The following is a 25297-nucleotide window of genomic DNA, read 5'->3' on the forward strand; positions in this document are numbered from 1 at the left end:
GAAACACGTATTTGTTGATTGCTGTTGATAAATTTCTCATGTTGGGCCGTTTCTCATCCAAGTAAGAAAAAAAAGAAAATGACAGCTGTTTTTCCTCATTCTACTTTCATTCATATCCATCAGTGTCTCTGAAACGTCGGCACAACAAAGCCCCAAGTCATCTGTGTATTGTAATAGATTTATGACAACGTGAAAATAATTAGTGCACGTCTGTAATGTTTTACCAATGATTGTTTACCTTAGCGAGATGCCTGTTTTCCTTCATTTCTTGTTTTGTGCAGAGATCAAAGGGTGTTCTCCTAGGTGTGGTTGGCACAGATGTTCCAGTTAAAGAACTTTTAAAGGCCATTCCAAAATATAAGGTAAGCCTTCAAAAGTAAGAAGTCACCTATTTATGTGAAGTTTATGTGACGCGCCCATCGCTGAGAGAGTCGGATATAAAAGAAGAGACAAGCGTCTAGGACCTTTTTGCAGGTGAGCACTTGGTTAACTTGGATTGAACAGAGGAAAGGATTCTTAGGACCCAACTTACAGCTCGTAATTGTATTATTAACGCTTAGCTGTTAGATTTAGTTCATACCATCAGTATGATACCCAACAAAAATGAATAGACATCAATATCAAATATAACATACGTAACTGAGGCTAGGTACCATGCATATTACAGATGTATCCAATTTTATCTTGACTCTGATAACTTGCTGCAGCGTCATATCACACAACAAAAGCTATTGAAAAGTCATTAAAATAGTCAAGGTAAAGTTTCTTGCCACTGTGTATTTAATGGGCTAAGAGTCAAGTTAAAAATGACTACATCTGTAGGTGTTCCACACATAACCGATCGACAACTCCATCAATATCCAAAACACGAAAAAAGGAGTCAAATGCTATCATTATCTAAAAATACCAAATTTGATTAAGTGACATATAAAACTCACAATACGCTATATAAAAATACACTGATTCACAGAGAGAACTCCAGTACAAAATCACACTGACTGATCAACAATGACTCCTACTAGTCATATCCATATTATTCACATACATGCCATATCCATAGCTTAGTGGCAGAGGCGTAGCTAGGTTCTCCAACACCCGGGGCAAAGATTCAGTTTGGCACCCCCCCCAAACCTCTTTCCCGACATCTCCTTCCCCCTCGCCATGTTTGTTTTCCCTAATAATCAATGAGGTGTAATTTTTTTCCAAATTTTCTTTATGTAACTCGAGCATAAAGGCATTTGTACATTTTACAAGCAAAATAGTTCTATATGCAACACCACAACCAAGCTAATTACATATATATAGCACCAGAAACAAGATCAGTACATATATACAGCATCAGAACCAAGCTCAGTACATATATACAGTGCCAGAACCAAGCTCGGTGCATATATACAACACCAGAATTAAGCTCAGTACATAAATACAACACCAGCACGAATATAGCTCAATTTAGTGCAACCCTTGCAGTATAGGTTTGCACTAAATTGTATACACATACCAGCATGGCCCAAACAATAATAAGGATATGCTGGGAGTTGCTGTTTAACCCCTTAACGCACCATGACGTAACTGTACGTCATGGTGAGCAGTAAATTCGCGCACCTTGACGTACAGTTACGTCAGTGCTTTGACAGCTAACCGCCGCGCGGCGCTACACCGCAGCGGCGGTTAACTGTGCAGGGTGTCTGCAGTGCTCTCCCCGTTGCCGATCAGCGGCCTGTCGCCGCTGATATCGGCAGTTAACCCCTTAATTGCGGCGCTCGATTTTGAACGCCACAATTAAGGTCTTTAGCGCCGATCGGCAGCCCCCATGTGAAATCACGGGGGCTGGCGATGGTACCCATGGCAACCGGACGCCAGACAATGGCTTCCGGGTTGCCATGTACAGAAGCCTATGAGGACCACCCCGAGGGTGGTCGTCGTAGGCTTCCTGTCAGTGTGACTGTCACGTCACAATGACAGTTGGAATGCATTACACTACGTGTGTAGTGTAATGTATTCCAGCAGCGATCAGAGCTGCAAGTCTAAGTGTCCCCTAGTGGGACAAGTGAAAAAAGTAAAAAAAAGAATAAAAATGTTTTAAAAAAAGTGTAAAAATAAAAGTTATAAGTGACATAAACATGAACTGCTTTTTTCCTATTATAAGTCTTTTATTATAGGAAAAAAAATGAATACGTAAAAAAAAATGACACACATTTGGTATCACCGCGTTCGTAACGACCCCAACTATAAAACTATAATATTATTTTTCCCGCACGGTGAACGCCGCAAAAAAAATAAATGAAAAACTATGCCAGAATCACTATTTTTTGGTCACCACCCCTCACAAAATATACAATAAAAAGTGATCAAAAAGTCACATGTACGCCACAATAGTACCGATACAAACTACAACCCGTCCCGCAAAAAACAAGCCCTTACACAGCTTTTTTGACTGAAAAATAAAAACGTTACGGCTCTCAGAATATGGTGACACAGGAAATAAATTATTTTCTAAATAAGTTATTTTATTGCGCAAACGCTGCAAAACATAAAAAAACTTATATACAAATGGTATCACTGTAATCGTACCGACCCGCAGAATAAAGAATGGTCATTTATAGCCCAGGGTAAACGCCGTCAAAAATAAATAAAAATCATTGTCAGAATTGATGGTTTTTGGTCACCTTGCTTGCCGAAAAAATTGAATAAAAAGTGATCAACAAAATTGCATGTACCCCAAAATGGTACCAATGAAAATTACAGATTGTCCCGCAACAAATAAGCCCTCACGCAGCTCCGGTGGTGAAAAAATAAAAAAAGTTCCGGCTCCCAGATTATGGCGATGCAAAATGTGCAGAGTGTTCCAAAAGTGGATAAGATCGGGCGCCATTTATAAGTGCGACACTGGCCACATATCTGTGGATTATTATTTATTTACCCCATTATTATACCCTCTTATTATGCCCCTGATGTACTTTGCCCAGTCTACATATGCCCCATATTATAAACTGAAATACCAGCAAAACGCCAGAACTACTACCAAGCAAAATATGCACTCCAAAAGCCAAATGGCGTCCCTCCCTTCTGAGCCCTACAGCGTGCCCAAACAGCCGTTTACGTCCACCGATATGGCATCGTACCAAAAAATGGTACCAATAAAAACTACAGCTCGTCCCGCAAAAAATAAGCCCCCACACCGCTCTATTGACAGAAAAATAAAAAAGTAGTGGCTCTTGGAAAGCGGGGAGGAAAAACGAAAAAGCAAAACATGAATCAGTTCGTAAGGGTTAATTACTTTCGAATGAAAAAACATTTATGACCACATGTGGGGTATAGCCGTACTCGGGAGAAATTGCTTTACAAATGTTGGGGTGCATTTTCTCCTTTATCCTTTGTGAAATTGAAAAAATTCAACATTTTAGTGGAAATAATGTTGATATTAATTTTCACGTCCTAATTCTAATAAATTCTGCAAAAGACGTGTGGGGCCTAAATGCTCACTATACCCCTACATAGATTCCTTAAGTGGTGTCGTTTCCCAAATGGGGTTACTTTTGGGGGACTTCCACTGTTTCGGTCTCTCAGGGGCTTTGCAAATTCGACATGACACCCAAAAACTATTCCAGCTAAATTTGAGCTCCAAAAGCCAAATAGCTCTCCTTCCCTTCTAAGCCCCGGTGTGGGTCCAAACAGCAGTTTATTACCACATATGGGGTATTTACGTAATCAGGAGAAATTGTTTTACAAATGTTGGGGTGCTTTTTCTCCTTTATTCCTTGTAAAAATTAAAAATGGCTACCTTTTTTCAGAAAAAAAAGTAGATTTTTACCTTTACAGACTAATTCCAATGAATTCAGCAAAACAACTGTGGGGTCAAAATGCTAACTTTACCACTAGAAAAATTACTTGAGGGGTGTAGCTTCCAAAATGGGGTCACTATTGGGGGGTTTCCACGGTTTTCATCCCTCCAGTGCATTGCAAACGCGACACGGCACTGAAAACTATTCCAGCAAAATCAGAAATCCAAAAGGTGCTCCTTCTCTTCTGAGGCCTGCTGTGGGTCCAAACAGCAGTTTATTACCACATATGGGGTATTGCTATAATCGGAAGAAATTGCTTTACATATGTTGGGGTGTTTTTTCTACTTTATTCCTTGTAAAAATTTAAAATTTCCCCATTTTTTCACAAAAGAAGTAGATTTTCACCTTCACATACTAATTCAAATAAATGTAGCAAAAAAACTGTGGGTTCAAAATGCTAACTATACCCATAGATAAATTCCTTGAGGGGTATAGTTTCCAAAATGGGGTCACTTTTGGGGGGTTTCCACTGTTTTGGCAGCACAAGACCTCCTCACACCTGACATGGTACCTAAAATATATTCTAAAAAAAAGGAGGCCCAAAATCCACTAGGTGCTCCTTTGCTTCTGAGGCCTGTGTTTCAGTCCATGACCGCGCTAGGGCCACATGTGGGGTATTTCTAAAAACTGCAGAATCTGGGCAATAAATATTGAGTTGCATTTCTTGGGTAAAACCTTCTGTGGTACAGAAAAAATTTGTTACAAATGAATTTTTGAAGAAAAAAAATGAAATTTGTAAATTTCACCTCTACTTTGCTTTAATTCCTGTGAAACGCCTAAAGGGCTAAAATACTTTGTGAATGCTGTTTTGAATACTTTGATTGGTGAAGTTTTCAAAATGGGGTGACTTCTGGGGACTTTCTAATATATAAGGCCCTCAAAGCCATTTCAGAACTGAACTGGTCCCTGAAAAAATAGCCTTTTGAAATTTTCTTGAAAATATGAGAAATTGCTGCTAAAGTTCTAAGCCTTGTAACGTCCTAGAAAAATAAAAGAATGTTCAAAAAACGACGCAAACATAAAGTAGACATATGGGAAATATAAACTAGTATGTATTTTGTGTGGTATTACTATCTGTTTTACAAGTAAATACATTAAAATTTAGAAAAATGCTAATTTTTGCTAATTTTCTCTAAATCTTGGCGTTTCTTACAAATAAATATTGAATTTAACGACGAAATTTTTTCAGTATCATAAAGTACAACATGTCACGAGAAAACAATCCCAGAATCGCTTGGATAGGTAAAAGCATTCTGGAGTTATTACCACATAAAGTGACACATGTCAGATTTGCAAAAATGGGGCTGGTCCTGAAGGCCAAAACAGGCTAAAACATCATAACACCCGTCATCTCTCTGCAGATCATACAGTGACTTCAGTACTGATTAGAGACAAAATAAACATTTACATTAAGTGACGATCTCAGATTCTAGTTGTTATTTTTCTCTTTTTTTCTCCATCCGGTCAAGACCTCTATGATGACTTCTTCCGGCCACAGCCCATTTCTGCAGTTTGCAACTCAGATGTCTTCAGCTTCTCACTGTTGAAATATTTCTGCACCTATAAACAAATATAAAGTTATCATGGTGCCAGAAACTTAAATATACTTAAATATAACAGCACCATACATTGTACCTCTAATTATAATAGCACCATACACTGTGTCCCTGTAGATAGTGCCCCGATAGAGCCCCATGTAGATCGTGCCCTACATAGATCCCCCTGTAGATAGTGATCATCATAGAGCGCCTGTAGATAGTGCCCCATATACAGCCCCCTGTAGATAGTGTCCCACATATAGCCACCCCTGTAGATAGTGCCCCACATGTAGTCCCCCAAGTAGATAGTGCCCCACATATAGCCCGCCTGTAGATAGTGCTCCACATATAGCCCACCCCTGTAGATAGTGCCCTACATATATCTCTCCCTATAAATAGTGCTCCACATGTAGCCCACCCCTGCATATAGTGCCTCACATATAGCTCCCACTATAGTGCTCCATATATAGCCTACCCCTGTATATAGCCCCCTGTAGATATAGCCCACCCCTGTATATAGTGTCAAACATATATCCCATCCCTGTAGATAGTGCCCTACATATATCTCACTCTATAAATAGTGCTGCACATATAGCCCACCCCTTTATATAGTGCCTTACATATAGCTCCCCCATAGTGCTCCACATATAACCCACCCCTGTATATAGCCCCCCTGTACATAGAGTCGACCTCTGTATATAGCCCCCCTGTAGATAGAGCCGACCTCTGTATATAGCCCCCCCTGAAGATAGAGCCTGCCCTCTGTAGATAGAGTCCCCTTGTAGATAATGTCACTTACATTTTTATTAGGATAAAAAAAAACTTTACATACTCACCTTAATCCCGTTCCCGCACCATCGGGTGTGAATACAGACCTGCTCTCTTCTGACATCCATGTGCCGCTTGTGGTGTTGAAAGGCGCTGACTTACAGGGCAAGTCATTCTGCCCTGCCAATCAGCGCCTTTCATAGACGATGTTGTCATCGCGCCGCTTGCGTCTAAGAAAGGCGCTGATTGGCAGGGCACTATGACTTGCCCTGTCAATCAGCACCTTTCCACGATGCAAGTGGCGCAAAGAGGTAATCTCGCCACTTGAGTCGTTGAAAGGCGCTGAATGGCCGGGCACGGAATGTACCTGGCCGTTCATCGCCTACAGTGCAGGAGGGGGTGGCGGGGGCTGGTTTCAGTGGCGTCGCCGCCCCCTCAGAGAGACAGCAGGCCGCTGTCATGGACGGTGCGCTCCTGGCACCCCCCTACTTTCCCTCTTAGTTGTGCCCGAGGCACATGCCCCGCCTTCCCCCCTAGCTACGCCCCTGCCTAGTGGTTTGTATGATGAATCGTGGAATAGATATTGTGAAGGACACAGGAATAGGATCTATGGACTGTGCTAATATTAGGTAAAAGTCAACTATCAGCATGAATCTAGTTACCTATTCCCAGCAAGAAATTACAGTATGTGTGTCAAAAGCAGTTCAAAACTAACTAAATAATAGAGATGTGCCTTACCCATCGTCTTAGGTGGTCAACTCGTCAATCTAGAGATAGTGTGCTCCCCAACGCACGTTTCGCATGGATGGCTTCTTCAGGAGAACTCCATCTCTATTATTTATCTATTTTTGAACTGCTCAGCAGTTTTTGACACACATAATTCTTTGCTGGGGATAGGTAACTAGATTGATGCTGATGGTTGACTTTTACCTAATAGGCAGCACGGTCCATAGATCCCATTCCTGTGTCCTTCCCAAAATCCATTCCACGATTCATTATGCAAACCACTAGGCTATGGATATGACATGTGTGTGAATAATATTGATATGACATGTATGTGAATAATATGGATATGACTAGTAGGAGTCATTGTTAATCAGTCAGTGTGATTTTGTACTGAAGTCCTCTCTGTGAATCAGTATATTTTTATATAGCGTCAGTTTGATATGTCATTTAATAAAATATTGTATTTTTAGATGATAGCTTTCGACTATTATTTTTTAGTGTTTTGAATATTAAAAATTAATAGACAGTAGAAGCAAATGATTAGGTCCAAGGTCAGCTTTCCAGTATTTTGTCTTCTATTGATGGCAGGGCTCTGTTATTGTGTCAGAATATGCACACGTTTAAGACCCTTTGGTGGGCAAGTTCGACCCGGAGTACTGGTATATAAAATCTTAATATACAAATACAGGTTAAGCTTTGGTTGACCAATTCCTAATATAAGCACCAAGCTGATGTTTCACTTTAGGAAATTTAAGTGGTTGACAGGCATTGATGGGCACATGGTTGGCCATTGAGTATAATGGGCCAACCATACAACCTCCAAGCTGCCTCTTTATTCTTGCGATCGGCAGGTTTCACAATGATTGGACCCTCCATCGATTGGACATTGATGAAGACAGTGGAGGCTGTTTATTTGCTTTTCTGATTCTAATAATAATACATATTAATAGTTACAATAATGGGAAAAATAAATTACTGGAAAAAATTATATTAATGTGGGTGTGCGAGTATTTTATTCAAATGAACATTTACAGGTAATTGAGTTGATAAAAAATACAAATTAATTAACTTTACTGTATCCATTTTACATTCTGTTATCTTAAATTCCAAATGGAGAAAGATACAATGAGGACACAATAGACCATTTATTTGCTTTATTATGGGACATTAACTGAACTTCTGTCTCATCATTAAATAAAAAAAATAATAATAATAATATTACATTTGCTGGCTACATCCCTTACCTCACTAATCTAATCTAATTATATTTATTTTTGCAACGCATAATGCATGATGGCAGGGAGGTGGAACAACATACCATCAAAGGGCATATAGCCTAAAAAATACAGTCCTAAAAAAAATCATAAAGAAAATGAATCTACTCTGCATATAACCTTGATGAACAAATGTTCTACAGCTCCCATACAGATATATTTGTCTCTATGGTAACAGACTACAAACTTTGTGTAGTCTGATCCTGCAGCCCCTCCTTTTTTGCTAACATACAGGATCCACGCTTTTGCCAAACTGTTTCTTTTTGCCTGCATTAAAGAAATAAAAACAATAGTTATAAATTTGTACATAGTCTTTAAATTGAACTCTTCCATTAAAATATATCCAACAGACTTCTGTAACAAACATGCTCTGTAACCTCTGCCAACCAAGATGGTTTCACACTTCATCAAATCTATATAATTTTAAAAATTTCCAAATTTGATGTTATGTTTTTTTTCTCACATGAACCCATTTATATTCTCTAGGTTGTTCCTGTTTGTGCCTCTGTATCTTTTATTCTTATTTTTTTTTGTCCTTTTATCCATGCAGACCTCTCCATTTATATAGGAACATATTAATATAATGACTGGCAGTTTATTTGTTTCCTCTCTTTTGCTTGGTCATTTTTGTCATCGAATAATAAAAATTACATGTTGAATTTGATTTTAGAACATAAACAAGTAGCAAAATGTGTCCGTGCTCTTCACTATAGAGTAAGTTCCCTTCTCCCCGCCTGTGTTCCGGGGAATGTTAAATAAAATGTTCCATTTTGCTGCTTAGGGAAACCAGATGGAGATAGAATGTATGAATGGAGCGCAGGTGTTCCGCAGAGCCTGACTCGCTCCCCCAGTGTTGTAAACTGCTTGTGCTTTTTTCCTCATATGTTTTACTTGCAACCTTCTATAAACAAACTTCTTAAATGCTGGGAAATCAGAAAGCCATCTACAGCAATGTATTGTATCATAGGTGTAACTGCTGACCATATATGACCGTAATATAAGGCAAGGCAGAGAAAACATCTTTAAAGGTCCTGTGAAAAACATGTTCGTGGAGGGGCTTCCTATTTGTTTGTAAGAAATTAATTAATACATTTAGTTATAATACCTCCTTAATAATAGTACCATGCCCATACCTTATTAATACCACCATATAGTGTCCTCATAATACCAACATACAGTTCCCAGCGGACTAAGACAGCAGAGGGACCCTGTGCAAGAACAGTATGCGGGCCCTTTACTTTCCATTAACTCATCAAAGAACACCCCGCCAACATGTCTCTCTAACAATTGATCAATAATTCTGAGCCATTGTCATTTGCTCCATCCATACATGCAATCCAATAGACAGTACAAAGCTGCTTTAAGGTGGCAGTGGGCCCCCCTACCTACTGGGCCCCTATGCCTGCCCGTGGTTCCCAAATAATACCACCATATAGTGTTTACATATTACCATCATACTGAGCCCTTATATCACCATGTATTGCTCCCATAATACTGCCATACTGTGCTCAAATATCACCACACCGTGCCCACATTGCTACTTTACAGTGCCCACAATTTACTTCCATACAGTGCCCCAATAATAGAACCATACAGTTCCTATAATAGTACTCTACAGTAAACCTAAGTGCCTTTTAGCCCACAAATAAATCTTGAGAGGAAGTTTAGAGTGAGCAATGCATGGTGGGGAATGGTACCCAGGTCTGTCTGCGCTTGTTATTATCCAGTCTGTATTAGACCCAGACATTTAAAATGAGTTTGAACCTTTGGAGTTGTTTAGTTAGCAATGGCCCCCTCTCCAATTCACATACCAACCACAGCTTAGTTGGTACATTAGAAATGTATCCTGGTACACATGTAGACTTGCTTCCCAGAGATCCACCCCACACTCTAGCGCTGGCATTTGTGTTGTAAAAAACAACAGTTTAAAGCCCCCGCACACGGCGCGGAAATGGTGCGGAATATCCACAGTGGATTACAGTACAAGCCACAAATGTGGATGAGATTTGGACAAATCTCATCCACATGCTTCGGAACATTTGGAAATCAGATAATGCTCATTCTGTTGCGGATATATTCACCCTTTTCAATGTAGAAGGGGTGAAATCCTCTAAGAATACAAACCAAAATTTACATGTATCACAGCAGATTTGGCTGCGGATTCGCTTTAGAAAAATCTGCAACACGGGTGTGGAAACCCTAAGGCTGTGTTCCCACGTATCGTAAACGCTGCGGAATATCTGCAACGGAATTCTGTGCGGAAATTCCGCAGCATTTACAGTAGCAGCAAAGTGAATGAGATTAAGAAAATCTCATGCTCACGCTAGGGGAAAATAGTGCAGTGTAAACGTTAATAAATTAACCTACGGTGCGGAATTTAAATCCGCAGTATGTCAATTTATGCTGCATTTTTGTTGATTTTCTGTTGTGGGTTTTCCCCCATTGAATTCAGTGGGGATGCAAAACCCGCAACAGAAAGCCAAGTGTGGCGACTTTTGCGGTGGAATTGTAGCAATTACGCCGCAAAAATCGCAACTCCAGAAAGAAAAAAAAATCTTACTTACACAGAACGCTCTCCTTCTTCCCGCAGTCTGCCCTCCTGGGATGACGTTTCATCCCATGTGACCGCTGCAGCCAATCACAGCTGCGGCATCACATGGCCTGCAACGCCATCTTAGGAGGCCGGACTACATGAAGAGAAGTCCACTTGGACTGTACTCTAAATTGCTGCAGATTTACAATGTGGAATCCGCACTGCAAATCCGCCTCGTCCAAATGTTTCCTAAAAGTGCCGTTCTAACCTTATGTTGCATCCTTATGTTTTTCCACTGTAATGAGGTACACAAAGCAGCACAAAGAAGAGACGTGAGGGTAATGGACCAGTGTTTCTAAACGCTAATTGTGTAAGCATAAAAGGATATGGAGTATAGACACCTTTATGGAGTATGGACAACTTTATACTAACTTTTTTTTAATAGTTCATTTGCTTCTGAAATGCAAAATTAAGTAGCTTTCTAAATAGTCTTCGTTAAAAATGTCCGAATCCTATTATTGTGCTAATACAGAGTCTATTTAACTCCTTCACCCAGCTGGTTGCGCTGCTGCTTCTGACATAGACCCGGCAGTGCACTGTAAGGGTATGTGCACACACACTAATTACGTCCGTAATTGACGGACGTATTTCGGCCGCAAGTCCCGGACCGAACACAGTGCAGGGAGCCGGGCTCCTATCATCATAGTTATATACGATGCTAGGAGTCCCTGCCTCTCTGCAGGACAACTGTCCCGTACTGTAATCATGTTTTCAGTACGGGACAGTAGTTCCACGGAGAGGCAGGGACTCCTAGCATCGTACATAAGTATGATGCTAGGAGCCCGGCTCCCTGCACTGTGTTCGGTCCGGTACTTGCGGCCGAAATACGTCCGTCAATTACGGACGTAATTAGTGTGTGTGCACATACCCTTACTCTCTGTGTTCCTTCAGCAATTTTGAGCCAGATTTTGCCCTGCCTGCACTTTCTTTGCTGCGTATTTCGGCTGCAGCCATTGAGCACCGTGGGCATAAAATGCTGCAAAGAACACTTTGGGTATGTTCACACGCTAGCTGGCTTTTACGGCTGAAATGACAGACTGTTTTCAGAAGAAAACAGCTGCGTCGTTTCAGCCGTAAATGCTCCTCCTCGTAATATACGAGGCGTCTGTGACGCTCGTAAATCTTGAGCTGCTCTTCATTGAGTTCAATTAAGAAACGGCTCAAATTACGTTGCAAAGAAGTGCCCTGCACTTCTTTGCCGAGGCAGTCCATTTACGCGTCGTCGTTTGACAGCTGTCAAACGACGACGCGTAAATTACAGGTCGTCTGCACAATACGTCGGCAAACCCATTCAAATGAATGGGCAGATGTTTGCCGACGTATTGTAGACCTATTTTCAGACGTAAAACGAGGCATAATACGCCTCGTTTACGTCTGAAAATAGGTCGTGTGAACCCAGCCTTTCTCTGTCTCCCATTGATTTCAATAGGAGGTCAGAAACGGAACCGCAGGAAGAAAGAGCATATTGATGCAATCAATGGGAGGCGATTTTTACCGCTTTTCGGTGCAGTTTCCGATGCGCTTTCCCCGTCAAACACAGCACCAAAAAAACTCAGTGTGAACTAGGCCTTAGACGGAGTGATTAGTGCACAAATTTTCTTATAATCATTTGAATGTAAGAGATAATCACCATATGTAACAGCGTGCAACGATAGAACGATGAACATAGATAGTAGGGTTTTTGTGGATTGGCCACATCTACCTCAGTTAAAGGTTATGGTTCATCGTCGGTAATGACTAAATAGCGAAAATCTTTATCCGCTGCAGTCCGAAGGAAAACATTGAGTTCCATGCAATCTTGTAGACTGCAGCTGTCACAGCATCCTGGAAACAGACCGCACATCCAGCATGTACTATTGGGAGGGACACCCGACCTCAGAAAAGTCTGAAACTAGGAGCAGGTTGCAAACTGAATATCAAGGGGGCCTGAAAATGAATGAAATGATGAATATTGCAGCCTGAAACTTAGTGTAACTTTTTATTTTTAAAGTATCTTTCATACTAGCGTTAGTCATTGTTTAGAGGATCGAAAGATTAAATGGAAAGCAACGGTTCCGTTCGAATTACCATTGATTTAAATTGTAATTCTTTTGTTTCAGTTGCTTTCCGTTTGTCTGCGTTCTCTAGGTTTCCGTTTTTTTCACGGAAACAAAAGTTCTGCAGACTGCACTATAAAATGGCTCAAAATGCAGTGCCCCAATATAATATTTAGGGTTTCGTCAAATTGTACTGTCACTTTACGTATGTTTATATGTTTTGTTCTTTCTTGTTACAGCTGGGAATTCACGGATATGCTTTTGCTATTACGAACAATGGATATATCCTGACTCACCCAGAACTGAGGCCATTAGTAAGTAAAATAATAAATGTATATATTACCACTGTTAGATAAGTAGCTACTACATATACTATATATTGTACAGGACAGGAAAGACTCAACAATATTAAATATTATTTAAACGTAACATAGTGATCCAATGTATATGTCTAATTTTGATTTCATTTACTACCGTACAATACTGGCACGTTTAATTCTGTCATTCTAGCAGTAGATGGCGCTGCAGCACCGTTTTTCTTCATGTCCGCTGCTACAGTCTTGAAATAAATCCTTGTTCTTTTCCTTCTGCTTATTTCATTTTCTAATTTATTAAAACCAGATCTGAAAATCATCCTGCTCTGTGTATGGTTTAAGGAACTTTATACATGTCTATGACATAAAAATGTAAAACTTAATTTTCTTTTCTGGATTAAATAATGCCACTTAGTAGCATAACTGGGCGGTAATATGCGTTTATGGGTTTGGGTAAAATAGCTGGTAATTACATCCTATATTGTATGTCCTTATTCTGCATCATATATCTCTATATGCGAGGTGGTAGGGTTTGGCTGGTTAAAAAAAAAAAAACATCAAATGAATGCATTAACCCTTTAAAACAGTCAATATTAAAGCATTTATGGACCCACCTGGGTAAAAAGATCAATTCCTCACAGAAGTAGTGTACGGTGATGGTTATTTGCATACCTAATGACAATTTTATACTTACTTAAAAGTGTTCAATTTCACTGTAGCACCTCCACAGGGGAAATGAACCATTACATGGGGCCTATTAAAATCAATAGACTCTCTACGTGATACCAGGTCCTCCGGAGAGAGATACGCACTCTGTTCAGCTTAATAAATGAAGGTTATATAAGAGGGACTCCTCTCTATTAGCTCTTATTGCCCTAATAGTGTTTTTCAAAAAGTTTTTTTTTTTCTAAATCAGACAACCGCTTTAGTACAATAGAATATATAGTTGCTTGCCCATAACCCGTTCTCTTTATTTAAAGAAATTGCGTGAGATTAGAATTTTTGGGTTTTCCGGAAACAGTGCCACTCTAATCCGTGGGCTGTTTCTGGTATTGCAGCTTAGTTCTATTCAGTTTAATGGGGTTGGGATGCAATACCAGAAATAGCCTGTGGATATGTGTGGCACTGTTTCTACAGAAATAAAAGCAGACCCTTTTTTGTAATCTCACACAACCAGCAGAAAGTGGCATTACTTTACGACAATCGGGTGCGTCTCACATTCTGTATCATGCTTTGAAAAAAGTTTTTGAGGAAACTCATCACTCATCTACTATATTAAAGTCTTGCCAATACTTATGTGGATAGACAGGTGAGGACTGGTCACTTTACACAAAGGGTTTGGTTTGTTTGCAGGTTATCCATATTTAAAATGTATTACCTGCCAAGAGAAATCATGAATTACTGGACTTTATGTGTTAGGATCTGCAGAGCGCGGCGACCTGGCATCCTATAACACTGGCTTAGAGTAAAACATAAAATATGCACAGAATAACTTTCATGGGTATAAAGATTATCAATGTTCCTTCGATTTATTCAGTGGAAACAAATACGTGTCTGCTGATACTGAGGTCCTCACTTATTACTAATCGTAATCATTGTAAATATGGGTAACACCTTTTTATATTTAGAGGTTTGTTACTATATGTTCCACCTGCAGCAATATTGTACTACAGTGGGCAAATGGCACATAGTTATGAGTGGGCAGTGGAGTACCTATCATAGGGGCAGGGAAGGAGACTATTGCGGAGCCCTTGGAGAGAGGAGGCTCAGCATTAGGCCAAATTTAGATGAAAATGGGGAAACTCGGACGCAAAAAACGGTACTGTTTTCACAGATCCCCATAGACTGGAGTCTATCAAAGGATCAGAGAAAACTGAACAAAATAGGACATGTTCTATCTTTCAACGAACCCTTCACGCGGCTTGTTGAAACAACAGCCGTGTGAACTGCCCCATGGAAATACAAGCGTTCATGTAATGTTCGTTGTTTTAACTGCCATCACACGGATGTTTACTATGGTCGTCTGAATGTGGCCTTAAACTGCACCTGCAACTGCTTCTTGTCACAGTTATTGTATTTTCCTATAGCCACCACTAGGGGGAGCTTGCTACAGTCTTTTACAGCTCCAGCTGAGTTCAATATTTGCTACATAAATCCATATTCGGTGAGCTCCCCCTAGTGGTGGCTGTATGCAGCCAGAATTTTATCAAATAAGTTTATGACATGGAAGCAGAGGATTTGTAGTCCTATGTCTGAAAAATTGAGCTTTAACTTCTCTAAAGGTATATTAAATACGTGGACATTATATAGTGTAAAATAAAATGTATATGTACATTTGGCAGAGCTGTCAATGGGGATCCATCTTGAGTTTTACTACTGGGCCACATAATTTCTGTGTAAGATCCTGTGAATGGGATTTTTAATATAGCAGCAGGGGTACCTTCTCTTCGGAGATCAATGGGTATCTGTGCTCACCGATTCCCACTGTATGCTATCTTCTGATGTGTCTCAATGACATATTGATACGCTTAAACTTCATGTCACAGCCCAAGTCCACAGTGATTCAATTCTTAAAATATGGCTATTCTGTAATACAGTATTGTCTCAAAATCAGCTAGTATATAGTATTAAGAATATCAATAATAATGATAACAATAGTAATACTCAGAATTAATACTTGGCTTTGTAGAGTGGGAGGAAACTGGAAAACATGGAGGAAACCCACACAAACATGAGAAGAACATAAAAACGGCACCATCTAATCTGCTTGTCATGGAAAAGTGAAATATCATATATGTAACTAAGTCTCTTTTCCAAACTAATAATTCTTATCATAAAAACTCATATAGTAAAACAATAAATCATTAAAAAATATGTTGCCCAGCTCTGTGCACACGGTTGTTATCATTTTGCTAGGGATTGCTGTGGGCGAGATTACCATGAAAAGGACTACAGTTCCTGTAATTCCTCACCCCTCTCACAGACATTGCATCTATAAACAGCTGCCTTTATTGACCTCTATTACAAGGTGAAAGGTTGTGCTGTAATTACACAGTGTCTGCTACTGAGACACAGCTCTGCTGTTCTGCTGCTAAATGCGCACTATCTGCTGCCTAGCAAGTGAAACACGATCCCTCCAGAGACAGGGAGCGGGGAGAGCAGGTAACAGTGGAGATAACAAGCTTGTCATATGTGTCGTCATGTACTACAGGGAGGGGGAAGAGGGGAGATAACCACATGTTCATTGTACGGAAAATCACACAAGCAGGAGATAAACAACAGGAGACTGGTCATGTGACTTCATGTGAGACTGGTTTACAGAGGCATTTCAGCTACAGACTGTACATTAATAAGTTAGTAATCTAAAGACCAGTAAACCCCTTTAATGTTAATATAAAGCAATGAAAATAGGCTTTACCATATTCTTGGCTAAATACTTAAAATTGAGAAAATAAACTCTAGTGTTGAGTACTGATTGTTTCTATAGGTGGCTACTCTGAAAGTCATTGTCAGGCCCCTTTAAGGGATTGCCTTATGTATTTGATTGGAGCTTAGTTAATTAGATGCAGTTTGATAGAAGATAAATAATGTGTTTATTCTTTTTTTTAAATGCTGCAGCTATTTATCTTTTACTTTTAAAACTCTCAGTATGGGGTGACCATATTAGAGGCACACAATTTCTTCCTGTATTGTCTGTGTAGACAGCGTAGCAAGGTGTGTGTGCTTCATGGCAGTTGCAATGAATGGGAGTCAATGGAAAGCAGTGTTAATATATTATCACAGTCTTTAGGAAGGGATGGAGCACAGCCCTCCCCCAGAGATCAGGGAATATCTCTCTCTCTCTCCTCTCTCTCTCTCTCTCCTCTCTCTCTCTCCCTCTCTCTCTCAGTACTGTTACTATGTGATGACTCTGTTCATTCTTTCCCAGTCTATACAGCAAAGCTAGCTAGTGAGCTGCAGAAAACATGAAATATTTGCCTATTGTGTCTGCTTTGGTGGCTAGTGTCCTTGCTACTAATCTGAATACCTTAAGGCTAAGGCAATGTGACTTGTTGGCTCCCTCCTAGTACTAAGCACCTGGGGGCACACTCCCCTCCTTTATCTCCCCTAGCTACGCCTTGGATTCTGCTCTTTGTTTTACATTTTTTTTCATTTATTTATATAATGTTGTCTATAATTGCCCCATCTTACTACAGAATGCTACAGTTCATGCAAGTCGGGGGAAAACACACACTCCAAATCCATGTGTTTTAGTTATTCTTTAAATGCCGTATTAGCATAATCCCTTTTTTCTATGTAAAGTCTCTACCATAAATTGTCTACTGTGAACCGCTCAGTAGTTTAATTGCTTTTTATTGTTCAAAGTAACATTTTCCTCCTTCCATATGTTTGCAATGTATCACTGTGCATTCAGTCACAACACGCACATGGCTGAGTTCATGATTCAGGTATGTGCCGTAAATACTGTTTAGCCCTCTTTAAAATAACATAGAATTTCTTAAGCTTAGCGTGGACGTCGCTTAAAAGTCAGTTTAGGATTTAAATTAATTTACTGTACTTCAATCATGAAATGAAGGATAAGTTGGGATTGGACATATGTGTACGGTATATATTTACAGCAAACTTAATCACCTTTAAGATACATTAAGGACTCTTGTTCTTTTCGGTTTTATGGTTGAATACACATCAGCTTATTTATACAGATTAGCGCAAATGCTTTTTAGTAATGAATTAGAAACCAAAAATGCCTTGTTTTAGGAGACATTATTCAGTTCAATGCAGGGGCGTAACTAGGAAAGACTGGGCCCCATAGCAAACTTTTGACTGGGGCCCCCCCCCCTCTGCTGGGTATTACACAACCCCCCACCCCCCCCTTGTAGATAGTGCCTCCCTATAGATTCCACCACACAGCGCCCCCCTATAGATAGCACCATACACAGCCCCCTGTAGATAACGCCATACAGCCCCCTCTGTAGATAACGCCATACAGCCCCCTCTGTAGATTACGCCATACAGACCCCCCCCCCCAAAAAAAAAACGGCCTATAGTTTGTCCTACAAAAGACATGCATCCCCTATCCACAGGATAGGGGATACATGTGTGATCGCTGGCAGCGATAAGGAGAACGGGGGACCGAAAGTCCCCCGAAGTTCTCCATGACTAACCTCGGACTTCCGGCGTCTGCGCAGTTCAATAAAAATGAAAGGAGCGCTGGTCACGCATGCGCACAAGCACGACCGGTGCGCAAGTCATTTCCATGGAGCTGCAGACAGACTACGGAAGTCCGAGGTTTGTCATGGAGAACTTAAGGGGGACTTTCGGTCCCCCGTTCTCCTCATCGCTGGGCGTCCCAGAGATCCCACATGTATCCCCTATCCTGTGGTTAGGGGATGCATGTCTTTTGTAGGAACAACCCCTTCAGTGGCGTCGCGCTGTAGCAGCCATAGCGGCTGCTAGCGGAGCCTGCGGCCATGGGAGGGGCCGTGCGGCGGGTGGCACGGGCCCCCTCATGCTGCAGGCCCCGTAGAAGTCGCTACGGCTGCTATAGCGGTAGTTACGCAACTGCGCATAGGTTTGTACCGCGTAAAACTACAGCTCCCAGCATGGCCGAAACAATGATAAGGATATGCTGGGAGATGCGGTTTCACAAAAAAAAATTATACCACCCATCATCTCGCTGCAGATCATACAGTGACTACAATACTGATTAGAGGCAGAATAAACATTTACATTAAGTGACTCACCGGTGACGTATCAGATTCTAGTTCTTTTCTTCTCCCTCCGGTTCAGACATCTATGATGGATTTCTCCCGGCCATGACCCATTTCTGCAGTTTTCTGTTTAGATGTCTTCAGCTTCTCACTTTTAAAACATTTCTGCACCTATAAACAAAGTTAAAATTCTCAACACCTCTAAATATAACTGTCACACACACACACACACACACACACACACACACACACACACACACACACACACACACACACACACACACACACACACACACAGTGCCCCCTGTAGATAGTGCCCCCTATAGATTGTGACCTACATAGAAGCCCCTGTAGATAGTGCCCACATATGGACTCCAGAGCTGCAAGGCAATAGTACTAACCACTGAGCCACCGTGCTGCCCTACATATAGCTTCCCTTATAGTTAGTGCTCCACGTATAGCCCACCTCTGTAGATATTGTCCCACATATAGCCCACCCCTGTAGACTGTGCACTACATATAGCCACCCTGTTGCTAGTGCCCCACAGGTAACCCACCCCTGTATATAGTGTCCCACACATAGCCCACCCCTATAGAAAGTACCCTAAAAAATAGCTCCCCTATAGATAGTGCTCTACATATAGCCCACCCCTGTATAGTGTCTCACATATACTGCCCCACATATAGACCCCCCTGTAGATAGTGGCCCACATCCCCACATACAGACCTCCCCTGTAGCTAGTGCCCCACATATAGACCCCCCCTGTATATAGTGGCCCACATATAGACCCCCCTGTATATAGTGGCCCACACCCCCACATATAGACCCCCCTGTAGCTACTGCCCCACATATAGACCCCCCTATATATAATAGCCCACATAAAGACGACCCCCCACTATAGATAATGCCATTCTCATTTTTATGAGGAAAAAAATATATAAAGTTGACATACTCACATTCTCCGGTTCCCACGCTGTTCACTGGCGATGCAGACATGCTCTCTTCTGAGCATGTCTGAAGGAGCTGAATGAGCGTCCTTCAATGACGCTGATTGGCGGGGCAGAATGACTTGCCCCGCCAATCAGCACCTTCCAAGCATGGAAGCGGCGCGATGATGTCATCGCGCCGCTAGCCAATCAGTGTCATTGTAAGGCACTGGATGGTCAGGCACGGAACATGCCCGGCCATTCAGTGCGAATACATGTATTTGGCTGCCGTTAGCACCGGGGCCCCCTCCGGTGCTAGCGACACCTACAGGCATGAGAGTGCCTGTGTAAGGCTCGGTGGCGCGGGCCCCACAGTAGCGGCGCCACCCCTGTAGCAGCCATAACGGCTGCTAGCGGCGCCACCGGGCATTTGGGAGGGCGTGTCGGCTGTCGGCACGGGCCCCCTCAAGCCCCGGGCCCCGTAGCAGCCGCTACTGCTGCTACCGCGGTAGTTACGCCACTGGTTCAATGGAGGCCACTATTATGTAGCTACTGTAAATGTTAAAGCCTGAATGTGATCAGTGGGGATTTTCCATTGGAAACATATTTAAAGATTAATTTTCCACAATTCCTCAGATTTCCTTTATCTGTCAATTGTTAACAATTCTTGACCTTTTCAAAATTGCCTTGTTGTCCATTGCAACCAATCAGAGTTCAGCTGTCATTGCTTAAAGTGTTCTGGAAAAATCATAGCTGCTCTGTGATTGGAGGCCCTACATATCTATTTGGGAAATGTGGATGACAACTAGAATGGATGATATTACAGATCTAAACAATTCTAGAGTCCTGACTGGTAAAAGTACCTAGAAAGTGTGCGTTCACATATATCAGCGGTCACCGTACAGTTCTTTTTTGCCCGAGCCAAAAACAACTGTTGAAAAAGTTATGCACTCTGAAATGTTGCATACAAAAAACTCAAAACAAGATAAAACAATCACCACCTAAGAAATTAATTGTTTGTGGTTCGTTTTATAAAACGCTACAAAAAAACGCCAGGAAATTGATTTAACCATTTAAAGGGGTTAAATGGGATAGGTGATAAATATCTGATTGGTGGGGGTCTGACCATTGTGACCCCCACCGATCACGAGAATTGACTTACCTTGCCGTTCCTGGGAGCCTTATAGCAATTTTGCAGTAGTGCGCATGCTCTACCACCGCTCCATTCAATTCTATGGGGCTGCTGAGCGCTATTTTCAACAGCCCCATAGAAATGAATGGAGCGGTGGCCAAGCATGCGCACTACGGCTCCATTCCTATGGGGCTCCCAGGAACGGTAAGGTAAGCCCGTTCTCGTGATCGGTGGGGGGTCCTAGCGGACAGACCTTCACCGACTAGCTATTTCTCACCTATCCTGTGGATAGATGATATATAAAGAACTGGTAAAAACCCTTTGATATTATATTTCCTCTGCAGGAAAGAGCACCTGCCTATATATTTTGTATCTAGGTCGTTTGCTTTAGAGACTGGACAAATTGACCCCTAGAAGAAGCCAGAATGCTGGTCGAAACGCGCGTCGGGTGCTTAGCACTTTTAGATGTCTCCTGGTGCAACACTTGGCCTCAGTTGCCAGTCTTAGGCCAATAGATTGTTCAATTAAACTTCCAATTTCCACTGCACGATTGACAGCCGTCTGTCTAGCTAACAGCACGGCGTCCTGATAGCGCACCCTGCTGTGTTTCATCAAGCAGCTGGGTGTGCTCCTTTCACCCAGCCGCCACACTCCACTTTGACCGCTGGTGAACTGGCCGTGCGGTCCTGATATTGATACCACCCCGTTTGTTTACGGGAGTAGTACGTGGCATCTGCCTTGCAGGACTTACTGTCCTGCGGGGTTGCCCTGACATCTCGGCGCTGGAGCCCTTGACGCTCTGCTCTGAGACTCAGTGCATAGCTGGGTCTGACTCTGCTGACAGCAGAATCGTACTTCGGGACGGCGTGTCGATACCGCTTCTCAGCTGACAGCTGAGCGCGGTCACAGCAGGGCTGTCACGGCTGTTCCCCACGCTGCTGCTCTGGCACACAGGGACACCAGCGTGAGGGTACAGTTGCCTTCTATCTGCTCACACTTTGCCGTAGCAGTAATAGGTGGCAGTGCGATTGGCAACAATTTGCCTTGATTTGTTGCACTGTCACTTTTTGCAAATTATGTTACACAGCACAGCAAGTTTAAATCACCTTCACTGCGCTGTTTCCCAACAAAGACAGCGCAGATACATAAGTGTTTTTGACATATGGTATTATACTTCATAACACTTCATGTGAATCATAGATTAACTGCTCCTGTCTATTTTTAGACTAATCTCTCGATCTTATTGATAGATATAATTGAATTAAATACTGTGTAGCTTCCTGCCTGGTTGCACAGCAGTTATTGTTTTCTACATATACATAACTGACAGCAGTGCAGTCACACACTGCTCCCCACGCTGTTGCTCTGGTCCACAGGGGCACCAACGTGAGGGTGCAGTCAGCAGGCCTATGTTCACACTGTGCCGTGGTATAGTTGCATAGTAGTGCGATTGGCAAATTTTGCCCTGACTTGTTGCACTGTCACAACTTTACATTATTTCTATCGGCACGGTGGGTCAAAAATTCTCATAACTACGCTGCCTGATTACACGGACAGCGCAGATGCCCATATATGTTATAACCCACAGGCTTTGTTGATAACAGTAATTTGAATTGACATAGAGTGTAGCTTGCTACCATAGCAGCAGAGTAAATTTGTGCTTCCTACCATAATAATACTGACAACATAACAATCTATCAATTTACCATACATTACATGGCCAAAGGTATGTGCGTTTGGGGGTCACTCACACATACCAGTTTGCACCGGTGGACTTTTAGTGTAATTGTCTATTTTAATGCATAACAATAAAAGTTAAATATTAATAGATCACATAACTCTCTCCCTCTTTCCCCTTCCCTACATATATACAAATGGACAACCCCTTTAAGGCTTTAAATATAGACAATAGAGCAAAAAAAGCACATTCACAAGTTGGTTATCACGACAAATTGAATTGAATAGCGGGATCATCATCCTTTTTTTGAACTGATCGCTACTGACTGTGATCCATTTAGAACTCAATGTTATTAATAACAAAATTTAAAGGTGAATTGAACTTAAATTAATCTTCTGATGACAAAATAACCCTCATGGGGGTTATTAAAGGCGAAAAGGCCCACAAAACTGTGCTGTGTGTGACTCCCTGAAAAAAAGGATTAGTGAGCAATTAATGTAAATTTAGGTAGAATTCCCCTATAATTTCTTACAAAAGTGAAAAAAAAGATAAAATCAATAGAAATAACTCAAATACTTCCATGCGTTTGACATTCAAACCTTTTTTTTTTAAGGTTATAGGACATTTTTAAGGTTTCATGGTCCGTTAATTCTTTGCATTAGACATTTTAAGAAGGGGCTTTGCTCATGAATAAATGTATCAATTTATGTTTCAGTGAATTACCGTACTTCTATATTATTCTCATCAACCTTAATCCCAGCACAAAGCATACTCATGAGCACACGTGGAGAATTCGCTGACATAAATATGGGCCTTTTAACGATTGTTAAATAAAGATTTGTGCTACAAGGATCAAGTCCGAGAGAAGCTGAATGGATCCAATGTGAGCGGCGCGGCTGCCAGCAGCCACAGTGGTTGCTAACTTTAAATTAAAATGTGAAGTGTCACCATATATTGTACGTACCTGAAAACCATGTATTAAGAGATTACTAAAGCAGCATTAAGACTTTCATAGCTGTAAATTCTGGGAAAATTTGTTTCTCCTAATATGAGAAAACAGAAGAGGCCTCGTCTCAGGGGGAAAGTTAATGCCCCCCACTTAAGCACTACGAGGCTTTCAATAGCAGCAAATCCTATTCTTCCCCAGGGACCACAGGCTACAACACAGATAACCTGCACTTACCCTTTTTGAACTGGGCTGAGAAATGAGCAGCGTGAACCAAAATCTGGATTATGAAATAATTTACATTTCTAGTAATTTTATAATAGAATAATTCTAAAAAAATTCTCCATAACTGCTCATAGCTGTAGCTTTAAAACCACATAATGTATACAGTATGTATGTGTATATATATATATATATATATGTATATACATATATATGTATGTATGTATATATGTATATATATATATATATATATATATATATATATATATATATATATATATATATATATATATATATATATATGTATATATATATATATATATATATACCTGCCATTGTGAGCTACAATCTTCAAGTTCAGTAGAAAAGCCATGGCATAGGCTGAGCCTATGCTCATGGGGGTCAAAGACGTTTTCTTATGATCAACATGGGAAGTGTGGGTCATATCCAGCCCTGAATTAGTGGCCCAATTTAGTTCAGCTTGATACTTTACAGATAATAAATAGCTATTGTGACGATCGCTGATCTCAGGTCACGTCACAGGGGTGAATTACACTACTGGGTTTATTAATTTACCACATAAATGCACGCACACCTACTCTAGATGATAGGATTATGCTAAATTACTCATGGAGGTTTCCAACACCCCAATAATTTATACCACCACCTATACTTATCTAGGCAATAGGAGCCTACGTCTGTATATTCCCTTAAGACCAGTTACAATAACACAGGGTATCTAAATGGAACATAAAATACAGGTAACGTTCTTCACCTTCGGAAGATTATGTTCTGTAAGACTAGAAGGAAGAGACTTATTAATTTTTGAAATTTAATACACAATAGTGCAGTGCAATACAAAAAATAGTTGTCAAACTAAAAGATGAAAAATATACATACAGTTACAATAACATTCAGTTTATAAAAATAAAAGGGATAGAAGAAACAGAACAAAACCTTACTGATGTTTAGCAGGAATATCCTGGCTATGGGGACAGCTGAAAATATGGGCAGTCATTCCAACCGAGATGTGGATCCCCAATGATTGACACTGACCCTCTTTTTTCCTGGCATTTTAAACCCAATTTTTCCCTCCAGTCCACTGGCTGGTGATGTCACTGAGAGGCTGGTGATGTCACACTGAGAGGCTGGTGATGTCACACTGAAAGGCTGGTGAATTCACTGAGAGGCTGGTGATGTCACATTGAGAGGCTGGTGATGTCACACTGAGAAGCTGGTGATGTCACTGAGAGGAGGCGGTTCATGTGATAATGAAGCGTTCTCCTCCCATTACACCCATTCCACAGTAATGTCAAGCACCACTGTAGTAGGCCCATGTTTTTAGCCAATAGCTAATTCAAGGTAGTTCCTCTGGGTGTATGGATGTGAATTTGACATATGATTAGGGGAAATAGCCCTCACATATAACTATCTATGTGGGTCACTCCAAATATCAACTTTGATGGGGTTTCCCTTGATGTATCATATTTTATTTAAGCGTAGACCATTGTCACATGTTTCACCTTGTCCACATAGCAGAAACACAACAGGTACCCATTTGCATAACTTTTGATGCCTGGTCAGGAT

The 25297-nt window shown here is 41.1% G+C and overlaps 1 protein-coding gene across 2 annotated transcripts in view; it reads left to right on the forward strand.

Annotated features, from left to right (window-relative positions):
• CACNA2D3 (calcium voltage-gated channel auxiliary subunit alpha2delta 3) overlaps positions 1-25297 on the forward strand; it is a 753617-nt gene that overhangs the window by 507491 nt on the left and 220829 nt on the right. For both annotated transcript variants that reach the window (XM_075833901.1, XM_075833902.1), the window contains 2 exons: positions 282-362; positions 13020-13094. In XM_075833901.1, coding sequence (XP_075690016.1) covers positions 282-362; positions 13020-13094 — 156 coding nt within the window. The remainder of the gene's footprint in view (positions 1-281; positions 363-13019; positions 13095-25297) is intronic.

The sequence above is a fragment of the Rhinoderma darwinii genome, chromosome 7 (assembly GCF_050947455.1).
Source record: "Rhinoderma darwinii isolate aRhiDar2 chromosome 7, aRhiDar2.hap1, whole genome shotgun sequence".
NCBI classification, from domain to species: domain Eukaryota; kingdom Metazoa; phylum Chordata; class Amphibia; order Anura; family Rhinodermatidae; genus Rhinoderma; species Rhinoderma darwinii.